Source organism: Pseudorca crassidens, chromosome 14, assembly GCF_039906515.1.
Source record: "Pseudorca crassidens isolate mPseCra1 chromosome 14, mPseCra1.hap1, whole genome shotgun sequence".
NCBI lineage: Eukaryota > Metazoa > Chordata > Mammalia > Artiodactyla > Delphinidae > Pseudorca > Pseudorca crassidens.
The window spans coordinates 34344935-34357916 of NC_090309.1; the positions used below are offsets into that span (position 1 = coordinate 34344935).

At 35.4% G+C, this 12982-nt stretch overlaps 1 protein-coding gene across 3 annotated transcripts in view; it reads left to right on the top strand.

Moving 5' to 3' along the window:
- Positions 1–725: 725 nt before the first annotated feature.
- ETAA1 (ETAA1 activator of ATR kinase) overlaps positions 726–12982 on the top strand; it is a 31007-nt gene continuing 18750 nt past the window's right edge. The window contains exons 1-6 of one of the 3 annotated variants that reach the window (XM_067704873.1): positions 726–1166; positions 2243–2371; positions 2644–2720; positions 5806–5918; positions 6176–8226; positions 9105–9144. In XM_067704873.1, the coding sequence (XP_067560974.1) occupies positions 860–1166; positions 2243–2371; positions 2644–2720; positions 5806–5918; positions 6176–8226; positions 9105–9144 (2717 nt within the window). In that variant the 5' untranslated portion in view covers positions 726–859. The remainder of the gene's footprint in view (positions 1167–2242; positions 2372–2643; positions 2721–5805; positions 5919–6175; positions 8227–9104; positions 9145–12982) is intronic. The other 2 variants (XM_067704872.1, XM_067704874.1) reach the window with 2 other exon arrangements.

Below are 12982 nucleotides of genomic sequence, written 5' to 3' on the forward strand. Positions count from 1 at the left end.
CCATGTTCATTTTAAAATAAACTTGCCATATGACACACATTGATACACACACCTACTGCCATTTTGAATGGATTTGCATTGAATCTATAGATAAATTTGGGAAGCACATCATAACAATATTGAGTCTTGCAACCTATGCACATAGTATAATTCTCCATTTATTAGATCTTCAATTTCTTTCAAAAATATTTCATAATTCTCTCTGTAGGGGTATTGCAATCTGGTTAAATCTATTCCTAGTTAATTGATACCTTGTATGCTACTATAAATCATATTTTTTTAAAAAGTCAATGTTACACTTATTATTAATCTATTGAAGCATGATTGATCTTCGAATATTGACTTCATATCAGCAACTCCGTTAATTTATGAATTTAATAACTTTTCCTACATGTTTTGATTTTCTATGCACATATCCTCCATGAAAGAAGTTTCATGCCTTCCTTCTTAATCTATATCTGTATTTCCTCTTCTTCGAAATATTAAACCCCACAAGAACCTGAATCCGAGTAAACTCAATACAAAGATGCCAGTGGATTCTTTCCACGTCGCATGCTCTCATTCTCAGCTATGGTGGCCAGACGGCTGTCCCTTTCAACCAGTTCCTATCCTGACGAATCCGAGCAGAGTAGAGCAGGTTCGCTGCGCGGGCTGCCGAAGCGCGCCGCTTGAACCCTGGCCGCCCCGCCCCTCGTCCGGACGCAGCCAATCAGAACCCGCCTCTTACGAGCGTCCCACCGGCCAAAATGGCGGCGGCCGTTGGCGCGGGGTCCGGTTTGTAGTTCCGTAGCTCCGTTGCTTTACTCCTCCTGTTGCAAAATGTGAAAGGAGAAGCGGCTGGTGGAGGGCGTCCTACGCAATGAGTCGGCGAAGGAAATATGGGGACAGCCCTGGCCTGAAGAACACGCCGCGCAAAGCGGCGGCGACTGAGGAATGCAGCTCGGTGGTCGAAACGGGGAAGAGGCGGCTGAGGTCGGCCCGCGGTTCAAAGCCCTGTGGGGCTGGAGAGAGGCCTCTCCGGCCTCTGCCGCAGCAAGAGCAGTCGCCAGTAGCCGCTTCGTGCAGTAAAAGTAACCCCGAGGGTGAGACGTGGGCAGCGGGGTCTCCCTGGGCTTCGGCGCCGCAGCTTCAGAGGCCAGCTCGTGACCAGGAAACCCCGGGTGCAGGTGGGAGTGGAGTCTGAAGTTGTGTTTTCTTTCCCTGGGCTTCTCCCTCGTGAGTCCAAAATTAACGCGACCCCCCCCCCCCCAGGGCTTTCATCCCCGAGTGTGAGCACTGCCCCGTTAGGCGTGACAACCGCTTGTCGTCCCTGCCACAGGAATAGATTGTGGGGTTTACCTGTTGGAGGGAGGAAGGCTAATTTGTAGGCTGCTCCTCCAGGTATCAATAGTGGCAGAGCGAGGAGAAATAATATCTTGTGCCTTCTGCTTATTACCACGGGAATTATTTCCCCCTAAACTTTTTGCCCTGATCTGACTTAGAGAAGGGGCCGTCTGGAATATATAGCTATCTCTATCCTCAAAGCCTTGGTGATGTCTCAACTCATTATGAATAAACCGGAAGTTCCTTTGTATAATGTCCCTCATAGTAGGAAACCGAGGGCCCCTGAGTATTTCATTCTGATCACTTTTTGGTGTTCAATTTTTTCTAATAAGTCTTGGTAGGAATTGAAACTCATATAAGAGCTCTTTCCTAGAGCATGTTCTTAAAATACAGCTTTTATTACCTTACTTGTTTTTAGTTTGACAGAGCAATTGCAGAATAAACAAAAAAAGTGATACTAGACAAAACCAAGAAATGGCTCACTAAAGCTTTTTGAAGTAATTAGTGTAAGTTGGATAGAGTTGGCAAAAGGAAGCTAAACATAGACTTTTTCTGAAGTTTCTGTTGAAATGCTTTTGATTTTTGAAATGTATCTGTGAATTACAGGTGCTTCCCAAAACCTCCTAGTTCCAGGGGTAATGAATGGAATGACTAGGTTATACAGTATTGTACATTTATAGAGCTATTAGATTGTCTTAAAATACTTGCTATTTACAATGTCAAACTTATGAAGTACTACAGGGATTTTATGTGAAACATTTCAGTTGTGGCTAAAGTAATATAATCATGTCTGGGAAAGAAATTTATAATTGGACTATAAAAAAAATTTAGTCTAAGCTGGTATTTAACATTGGGGTATTATGAAGTAAAGTAATGCTTTAAAATGCAACAATTGTTATTTTAATCTTATTTTATGTAGAAATGTATGAAACACCAAAGAGAATGCTGCAGATGGATTTATTGTCATCTGCCTTCAGTTCTCCTAATGATCCAGATGGACAGAATGATATCTTTTGGGATCAGAATTCTCCAATGACGAAACAGTTAGGTAATTTGTTAAAACATTTTTATCTGGGTGAATATTTGATTAATGATTAGGATTTAACTGTAGAATTTCAGTCAGATATCCACATCAGGAACTTTTATACAGCAAATGTTTTTCGAGAATATTAAGTGATCATGTTTCTGTGATACGCGTGTAATGTCAGAATGCATAGTGATCTAAGCCATGCTAATTAAAATTGTGTTCTAAGACGTAACCACTATTTTTAAAAATTAGTTTTTTGTTTTTAATTTATAGAAATGTCTTTGTTTCTTTAGGTAAAGGAAGAAAAAAGCGGATTTACACCACAGATAGTGATGAAATCTCACATATTGTTAATCGCATTGCTCCTCAGGTAAATATCAGTATTTTATAGTTTATTTTAAAACAGTGAAAATATGCCACTAAGTTTTTTTAATAGTTCATTTATGTGAAAAATATTTTGTCTTATTCAATTCTTTTTTAAAAACAGAGCAGCAAAGATTATTTTTACCTATTCTACCACTGAAATGCATGTTTTGAAAAAAGGACCATAATTTAAAATTGGTAATATATATTTTCCTAAGTATATGTATATACTTTTTTAGAATGATGATTTTTAACTAGAGCTTTGTGTTTATTTTGTTTTTAATGTTATTTAACAATATATGGTATCATTTTTCAAGTTACTAAAAGAGTAGAATCAGACAATAAAAGTTTAAACTTCTAAGTTTTTGGTGATGGGTATTTTTTTTCCTGTCTATAGCACACCTTTTCCTCATTGAAACTGCTTTTCTTAATACTTGTTGGCTTATAATATCATCAAGAAACATAAAAATGGAAAAAACATTGGATTTGGAGTTAGTTCTCAGTCTGCGTCCTATGCTGGATGACCCTAAGCAAGTCCCTTAAACTCTCAGAACTTTAGTTCATTCAGCCATTAAAATAGAATTATTACTTGTATTGCTCTCTTTCTTGGATTATTATGATGACTGAATTGGATAAAAATTTATGTAAACTACAGAGCACTACAAATGCTAGGTTAAAGTTAATTATGATAGTTAAATTATTTGCTATAACAGAACTGTATTTAAAAATTTATTTCAGCTCTTGTAATGCTTGAGTGTAAGGGAAGTATAAGTTTAGGTCAACCTCTGTTCTGGACCTCTTTCCTTTCTCTTTTTCTTATTTAGCAACATTTAAATCCAGAAAACACCCAATTTTTTGCTTAGTATCTTTTCCATAGGAAGTTTAATATTTTTCCTTGAAATGCCCTTTGATAGTGACTATATGTTGACCATAAAGAATAGATGACACTGGCCCAAACTGTGGTTGCAAGGATCACCATCATCCAGGTGGAGGAGACAGGAAATAAAGTTTTTCTTAGCAACTATAAAACATCCAGAATTACAGCTAACACAGTCAAAACAACTCTGTTGCTACTAGCTCTACATTCCATGTTTGGTATGTCATAGAAATGCATTTTACATACAGTTCATTAGTTAAATAGCCTTTATACCATATACTACTTGCTTTATAAGTTAACAATAGATCTTCATTAATTGTGGGTTTCACATGAAAGAAGCATAATAAAATGTGTTTGGGCTGGCCAGCCTCAATAGTGATAAAAAGATAGTTGAGTAAATAATTGGACTCTACCTAAGTGGGCTGGAAATAATAGCTCACATAGAGAAATGGCAACAGTATGCAAGTGGTAACTTGTGTATAAGAAAAAGTACAGTGAAATTAGTTGCTTTTAAATATTACCATTTTCAACTGAGCACTTTTAAAGCACGTAAATCTTTGGTAATATCAAGGTCTTTTAAAGAACTTGTCATTTTCTCAGAATGACGTATTCATGTTGTTTATTTTTAGGTGAGTTATCCTCCTCAAATAATTATTTAAGTCACCTTAATAGTTCCAGAGATGACAGTTTTTTAAATTTGCACTTTTAATTGGTCAGTCATTTTGCTTTCTTCAGGGATACTTTTTATACAATGTTGTTTTTTGAAGATGGTGTATATTTTCCCATCATTTTTACAACTCTGCACAGTATACTCTAGGATATGTGCTTAGATACCTTTTACAGCACCTGGATTGTAATTATTGATGAGGAAATTTTAAAAATATAGCATTTACAAATACTATAAAAAAATACTATAAAAAACACATAGGACCCATGTATATATATAACTAGATGTATAAAGTTATTGTACTTTTATATTCTAAAAATGGAATGAATTTAAAATTACTTGGTAAATGGACCAAAAAGTATCCATAATTAAATCATTAAGAATGTTATTTTTCCCTAAATTCAAGATTGTTGAAACAAAAGGGAAAATATGTATTGCATCTAGAATCAAAATTATTGCTTTTCTTGGGTATTTTGCAAAGCTAAAATCTACTAGGTTCAACTGGACATCTAAGAAAACTGCTTGTTGATTGAGGATTTTGAAATACCAAGTTGTAGGTATCTTTTCACCTAACTTTCTAGTGAATAAACATGAACTGACATCTTTATGCTCAGCATTTTGCTAGATGCTGAACTATCAGGTATAGTCCTTGCCTTCAAGTAATCTATAAACTAGTGATAAGATTATTTTAATTTGTGTGATAGTTGCTTGTTTATGCTCATTCTAGGTACTATAAAAATAGAGTAGAAAATGATTAACTTGTTTAATTTATTGGTTTGGTTTGTAACTAATACACAAATTTATTCTCTAATTTTATGCATGATCAAGTGACTGAAGGGTATAGCAGAAAGATCCAGGACTAAAATGGCTTTTTTCTAGCCTTAATACTGGTAAAGGTTCTTTACCTGCTTTCTCTACTTACTTTTTGTTCTTATCCCTCATTCATAGCATCAGTTCTAACCTTGCACTTATCTCTAGCTTGGTCCTGATTTAATTCTAAGTTGTCTTAATTCTACCTAAGTGTTGTCAATTAAGGTCAACATGGATTGTCCCAACTTTAGATAAGCGTTATAATGGGGATAGGGAAAATTTGGAGAATCAGGTGATACAGAAAAAACTCCATATGTATCTCTCTTTATTCATAATACTAACGATTCCTGCTACATGGTTTATTTCTGATACTAATGTTTATTTTATGAATATCTTATGACAACTGAAATAAGTTGTTCAGTTTTCTTTTGATAAAAGATGTGCTCTTACTATTGAACATGCATTTCCTAATTAATTAAATTCTTAAAAACAAAATTTTTTTGAAAATAAGGAATTCCCAATTCTGAGTGTTTTCATTCCCAGAAACATAAATAGATCACTTCTTGCAGCTTGTTAGTGCTGTCCTCCATCTTCTCATTGTTTTGGAGTTTGTTTAGTAGCTATCACCTTACCAGAAATTATTGCTTTAAGAAAATAATTCAGCATAATTAAAGTGGATTTTTGTTTGGTTGGTTTTGGTACTTTTACACCTCTTTTTTTTTTCCCCTTCTGCCAAAGGATGAGAAACCAACAACAGACTCCATGCTGGGCGTGTGGATTGGTGCAACTGCTATTCCTTGCACTCCTAGTGTAGCAAAAGGAAAATCAAGAGCAAAACTCAGCTGCACAAAGTAAGTTCAAACTTCGCAGTTTTTCTAACATTCAGTGAAGTAAGTATTTTTAATATTCTGTTTTGGTTTTGTGAATATGTCAAAATGGTTATAAATTATTTTCCTTAATTTTGACATGTAAAATTTTGACTTAAAATAATTATAATATCAGTATGTGTTAAAACTTTTGAATTTTAACATTAAAATATGTTAAATAACTGAATATTTATGACTTAGAACTTTACTTCGTTGTAATTTTTAAAATATTTGTTTAATAGGTTAAAATCACAAAATCAGGAGGAGGAACTTATGAAATTGGCTAAGCAATTTGATAAAAATATGGAAGAGCTAGATGTGATTCAAGAGCAAAACAAGAGAAATCATGATCTTATCCAGATGATTTCAGAAGCAGAGACTTTAAATAATTACAGAGATAATGTACAGATGCAGTTACTACATGATATAGTTCCTGAAATAGATAATGCTATGATAAAGAAGCCAGTGAAAGAAAACAGGATGTTTGTGGTAAATGATCAAAACAGCAGTCAGAAGCCATTTGACCAAAATGCTGAAGCAGCCTTTATCGCCATTTTTGATGGTTCTACTCAGAAATGTAGTGGACAGTTAAGCCAAGATCTGTCAGATGCTTTCTTGAGCACCAGTAGTACTACCTTTGGAAAGAAAAACGCTTTGAAAGAGGAGAACATCATTACTAATGAAACTCTGGTCACTGAAAAACTACCAAATAAAACCCAAGGATCACTTTCTCATCAAGTAGATAATCCTGGAATGACAAAATCATATGTGACTTCCTGTACTAAGGAACCAGGAGCTTTTAATAAGCACAGTGATACATTTACAACCAGTGATTTTGAGGATGATTGGGAAAACTTACTAAGTAATGAACCTTTTGTTATGCAAAATATTGAAATGTCTGAACTTTTCGCTGCCCCTGAAACAGCCCAGATTACTGATCAAAAGGAAATTTGTACCTTTAACAGTAAAAATGGTAAGAGTAAGTCAGGAATGAATACAAGTCTAGATACCAGGTTAAGGGATTCAAAAATTTTACAAGATCGTCCTTCAAAGACATGGAACAGTGAATTAACAGATGCTGCAAAATACAGATTTTCACCAAAGCCGAATGATAAACCAAATAAATTCTCATCCACTGGAAATAAAATGAAATTGGAGAAATCTTTTAATACAATTGTTGTTCAAGACAAAATTCAAGACTGTGCAGTTGCATCTAATCTGGCAAAAGTAAATGAAGATACTCATATTAAATTTACTTCTAATGTAAATGCTTTTGAAAAAAAGTCTACTTTGAACCCAGGATGTTCTAATGAACAAAAAAATAAGTCCATTTTTAATCAGTCTTTGAAGGCACCTACTAATGTCGAGCCTTTAGGCTCTGCAACTTCGGGCAATAAAACCAGTGTTTGTAACCCAAATCAGACTAATGTATCAAAGCTTCGTTCTTTCTTTGATGATTGGAATGATACATCATTTACCAATGAAATTGTTAAAGCCTGTCATCACTTAGAGAATACCTGGGAAGCAGATGATGTAGATGATGATTTATTATACCAAGCATGTGATGATATTGAAAGACTAACTCAGGAGCAAGACATTAGAGTGGACAGCAAGACATCAGAAAGTGTATTTGGGATCAATAATAGTTCTAAACACGGAGCCAAAAACGTGTTTACTACACCTAAACAAGGAAGTCCGTTGGTGCAATCAGAGCATTTGAATCTGAACAGCGTTTCAGTGCAAACATCTTCATTGACAGATAGCTTACAAATAAATAAATCAATGAAGATGGAGAAAAGGGAAATTTGTGGAAATTCTCCGGGGTTTTTAGGTGCCACGACAAATTTGACTATATATTCTAAGAACTCAAATTGTCAGATCAATAATCTACATGTCTCTTGGAATAACACTGATGTTCCAAAACAAGTGAATAGTTCCAAATCGGTTCTTACAGGAAGTTCAAGTTTGAATGTGAGTTCAGATCACATGAGTACAGAAATTGCTGCTAATAAGAAGAAATTGAGTACTCCACATCTATCGCATAGCACAGTAACAGATGAAGCTCAGAGTGACCTTAACAGAGCAGTGAGATTTTCTAAGTACATGTTTACAAAGATAAAAAATTCTCAAATTCTTTCTCAGTTTAATAACAATTGTATAACAGGAAGTATCTCTGGTACCAAAATCACACAGGGTTTGCAGAAAAATAAAACTGTCAACCCATTATGTGGGAAGGCTGTTCAACAGCAGTCTTTGGGGAAATTTTCTGAATCTTTGAAACAAACTTCAAAAGGTATGTATGAAATAATTTTCTTTGAAAAGTAACCAAACTAGTTATTTGTTTTATTGAATTTGCATAACATACAAGTTAAAAACTATGATGTTTAACTGGAAGTTTTAAAGTGATTCTTAAAAATAATGATGCTGGAATATACAAATACTGGGTGATTTATGTTTTGAAAAGACTGCATCGAATTCTTTGCCAACATTTAATACAGTGACTAGTGTATAGTAGGCACTCGATAAGTATGTGTTGAATGTTTTCTGAATTATTACCTGGAAAATTTTACTTATAGATTCATGTATTACTGTGTGAAGATTCCTTTGTTCACTAAATATCTCATTGTTTTAAAATTTGAATAATCTTACTCCTGTGTTTAGCAGAATATTGAGGTGAACAATGTTTGAAGATTTAGAGCATTCTAATTAAATGCCTTTGCTAGAATACCATCTGATATAAAACTGTTAGTTATGATGGTTAGAGTTGTTATTTACTTACTCAGTACATCCTGTGATCTTTGATTCTTTCCAGTTCTTCTTTTCCCCAGTTCTTTCTATCAGGTTCCATTGTTTCTACCTCAAAAAATATATCTGAAAACTGTCCATTTTTCTCACTGTCTCCTGCTATCACCCTTATGCAAGCCAATGTTTCCTGACTGGACTACTGCAGTTCTTTTACCTGTTCCCTGTCAATTCTAGTCTCCAAACAGCAGAATCATCTTTTAAAACGAGAAAAAATAAAAAACAAATATGGCATTTGTCTGCTTAAAGACAACCTTCAGCCACTGTCCGTCATATTTCAAATAAATCCAGACCTTACCCTGTGATCTACAAGGCCCTGGATTATCTCTCCTTAACCTTCCTGTCCTCTTTTTTTGCCTTACCTATTAGGCTTCAGCTACACCAGCTGTACTTCAGTTCCTCAAACAGAGTAAGTTCTTTTCTAGTTCAGGAGCTTTGACTGCTAGTCCCAGCTAACACTGCTTCCCAGCATGTGACTGCCACCCCTCCTTTGGCTGGTGCTTTTTTTTAAAAAAATAAATTTATTTATTTATTTGTGGCTGAATTGGTCTTCATTGTTGCACACGGTCTTTCTCCAGTTGTGGCAAGCAGGGGCTACTTTTTGTTGCGGAGCATGGGCTTCTCATTGTGGTGGCTTCTCTTGTTGCAGAGCATGGGCTCTAGGCACATGAGCTTCAGTAGTTGTGGTGTGTGGGCTCAGTAGTTGTGGCTTGCGGGCTCTAGAGCACAGGCTCAGTAGCTGTGGTGCGTGGGCTTAGTTGCTCCGTGGTATGTGGGATCTTCCTGGACCAGGGCTTGAACCCGTGTCCCCTGCATTGGTAGGTGGATTCTTAACCGCTGCGCCACCAGGGAAGTCCAGTTGGTGCTTTTTTATCCTTAGGTCTCAGTTTCAGTATTGATATTACTGTCTCACAGATGCCTTCCTTCAGCAGTCTATAAATGCTTTCCTTGTTATTTTCAGTCATCTCTCTTATTTCCTTCATTTCTTTTATCACAGTTTGCAATGAAATATTGATAACTGTCTGTCTGATCAGTGAATACCTAGGCCTACCACGGCAGCTGCCAGTTAGATGTTTAATAAGTATTTGAATGAACATCATGCAATATAATGTGAAAAGTCTGTTATTCACTGATACTGTAGTAGTTTTTAAAAGGGAATATTTCTGGCATAACTACATGTGCTTCTTAATGCCCAGGGCACTTCACCAGAAACCTAGTGCCCCCACATGCCTACGCCAAATCTGCTGGCTCTTTTCTGTTTATCCTTTAAAACCCAGTGTGTTTCTAACCACGCAGAATGATTAAGGTTCGCTTTCTTTGGGTTTCTGCAATACCCAGTGCTAACTTCTGTTACAGCATTTACTATGCTAGCTTGTAATTATAGATTTCCTTAATCAGTCTCCCTCACTTGGGGCTAAACATTAGGATTCTTACTTATTATGTAGATCAATGCTTCTATGGTTAAGGGAGTTTTTAGTTTCTTTTAACATGATTGTTTTCTGTTTAGATGATGCTTTTGTTGGCATTATTGCTACAACTTCCCTATTTAAGTGATCCTTCCCTTTAAAAAAACATTGTAACAGTAATATGTAGTTTTATAAAAATAAAGAAAACAGTATAGATTAATTTGAAGTAAAAAGGTAAGTCCTCTATTTCTCCTTTCCTCCAACCATTCCTCAGGGAAATTATATAGTATACACTATCTGGCAACTTGGTTTTGCTTTCACTTAATACATTGTAACTATCTTTTCCTGTTAGTACATACAGATTTGCTTTAGTCCTTTGAGTGACTACATAGTATGTCATTATATGGATGTACCATAATTTATTTAACTGTTTCTCTGTTGATGGAGGTTTAGTTTGATTGCAGTTTTTTGCATTATAAACAGCAGTACAGTCCTCCAGTGAATATTCTACATAAATTTACACACAATTGTGTGATTGTATGTTAATTACTGAAAATTTATGTAAGGTTCAGAATGTTTTAAATTTTGATGGATATCTCCAGATCATCCCCCCAATCGCATCAATTTATATTCTTATCAACACTGACAATGAATACTTCTCTACATTGTCACTCAAACTAGATATTTTGAAGCTTTAAAATTGTTGTCAGTCTATAATAGTTTTAAACATTTAAGTTTATGTTTAAATAAGTATAATTAATTGAAGCATGCTTCCAACATGAATTTATTTACTTATAGTTGTAATTCCATTAAAAACTAAATCTCTCTGGAATATTTGAGTTTTTCCAAAACTCCTGTCTCCTGTCTTATCTGCATTTTTTTAATGGATGGATAATCTGCCTTTCAGTTTACTTTACAATTTTTCTGTTAAGTTTACTGATAGTGCCCAATATTCTAATTAATATTAACATTGTTGATATTTTCTGTTGTTTCTATTTCCTCTTACTTTGGTATAGCAAGCTGCTCTCCAGGAAATATCTTTGAAACAAAACCCTTCTAACTACCTCATTGCTTTAAGCTGGCTTGGCTAACTGTGGCCTGTCCAAATCCAGCCTATATAGCCTGCTTTTGTACAGCCAGCATACTAAGATGAATTTCACATTTTATTTATTTATTTATTTTTGGCCACATTGGTTCTTCATTGCTGCGAGCGGGCTTTCTCTAGTTGCGGGGCGCAGGGGCTCCTGTAAGTTGCGGTGTGCGGGCTTCTCATTGCGGTTGGCTTCTGTTATTGCAGAGCACAGGCTCTAGGCGTGCAGACTTCAGTAGTTGCAGGACGCAGGCCCAGTAGTTGCAGCGCACGGGCTCTAGGGCGCGTGGGCTTCAGTACTTGCGGTGCGTGGGCTCAGTAGTTGGGGCTCACGGGCTTAGTTGCTCCGCAGCATGTGTAGGCTCAGTAGTTGTGGCGCACGGACTTAGTTGCTCCACAGCATGTGGGATCTTCCCAGACCAGGGATTGAACCCGTGTTCGTTGCATTGCCAAGCGGATTCTTAACCACTGCACCACCAGGGAAGTCCCACTTTCACATTTTAAGTGGTTGAAAAAAATCAAAAGAAGTATAATACTTCATGACTTTTGAAAACTATATGGAATTCATACTTCATTGTCCATAAACAAAGTTTTATTTGAACACAGTCACATCATTTACTTATATGCATCGTCCATTGCTGTTTTCATGCTGCAAGGGCAGAACTGAACAATTGCAACAAGAAATCACATGCTTTTTAAAGGTTAACATACTTTCTGGCCTTTTACAGAAGAAAAAAGTTTTCTGACCCCTGCTTTGGGATTAAGATTAAAAAGAGCCACTCTTGCTTTGTACCTCGCAATAGTTTGAGACCTTGCTATGTATTTTCATTGCAGATTGTGTTAAAGGAAGTGCTGATGGGAGACATGAATGACTCTCTTGAAATCAGATTTGCCTAATGAGACTTTATTAATATCACAAAACCAGCTGTAAGGCCAGTTTTAGGGAGCTATGTTCTTTTCTGCCATCATGGACTATTAACCTATTTTCCTTCCAAATTTATGGTCAACTGAATGTAAATTGCGTGTGTGTATATTCTAAGTTTCTTGTGTTTCTCAGCTTTCAGACTAAAATAATAGATAAATTAGTCAAGCTAATTTTAAAGTACATTTTAGTATTATTCTCTAAGAAAAAATAGCTACAGTCTGTGAGATAATTGACTTAGAAAATAAAAGGCAACAGAATCATCCAGGGAGTTTGAGATATGTGTCCCTTACCCTGAACACCTTCTCTCATTTCTGATTATACTGAGGAAGGAAAGATGGTATATTTTGAGTAAATATCTACCTTAGTTAACAAGAGAAATGTCATAACCACTAAATTCTGAACCTCTGTCTAGATGTCAGTGTAAATAATATTTCTCTGCTGACAGTGCTGCAAGTTCTTATTTACTTCTCTGAAAGGTAGATTTTACAACATAAACAGTTTTACCAATACACGGTCACTTAAATATGTATTAGGATGATGGGCTTGATTTTAAAACATTATTTAAATGAAAAAATAGTTTTGCTAATTTTAAAGTTTGATTTTTATAGCATTACATAGATAATCTAATATTTTAGCCCAGAGTGACTTAACTGTGGAATTAATTTTATTAGAAGTCAGAATTTTGGTAGAGGCAGAATTGGATGTGTTATTAAAATAGAACTTTCTCATTTTCATTTATCTAATTTAAAACATTGTTTATTTTATAGTAGGCTTATCTGAAGTATACACTAAAGTGTGTTGCATAAGAATATATCAGAATGCTTCA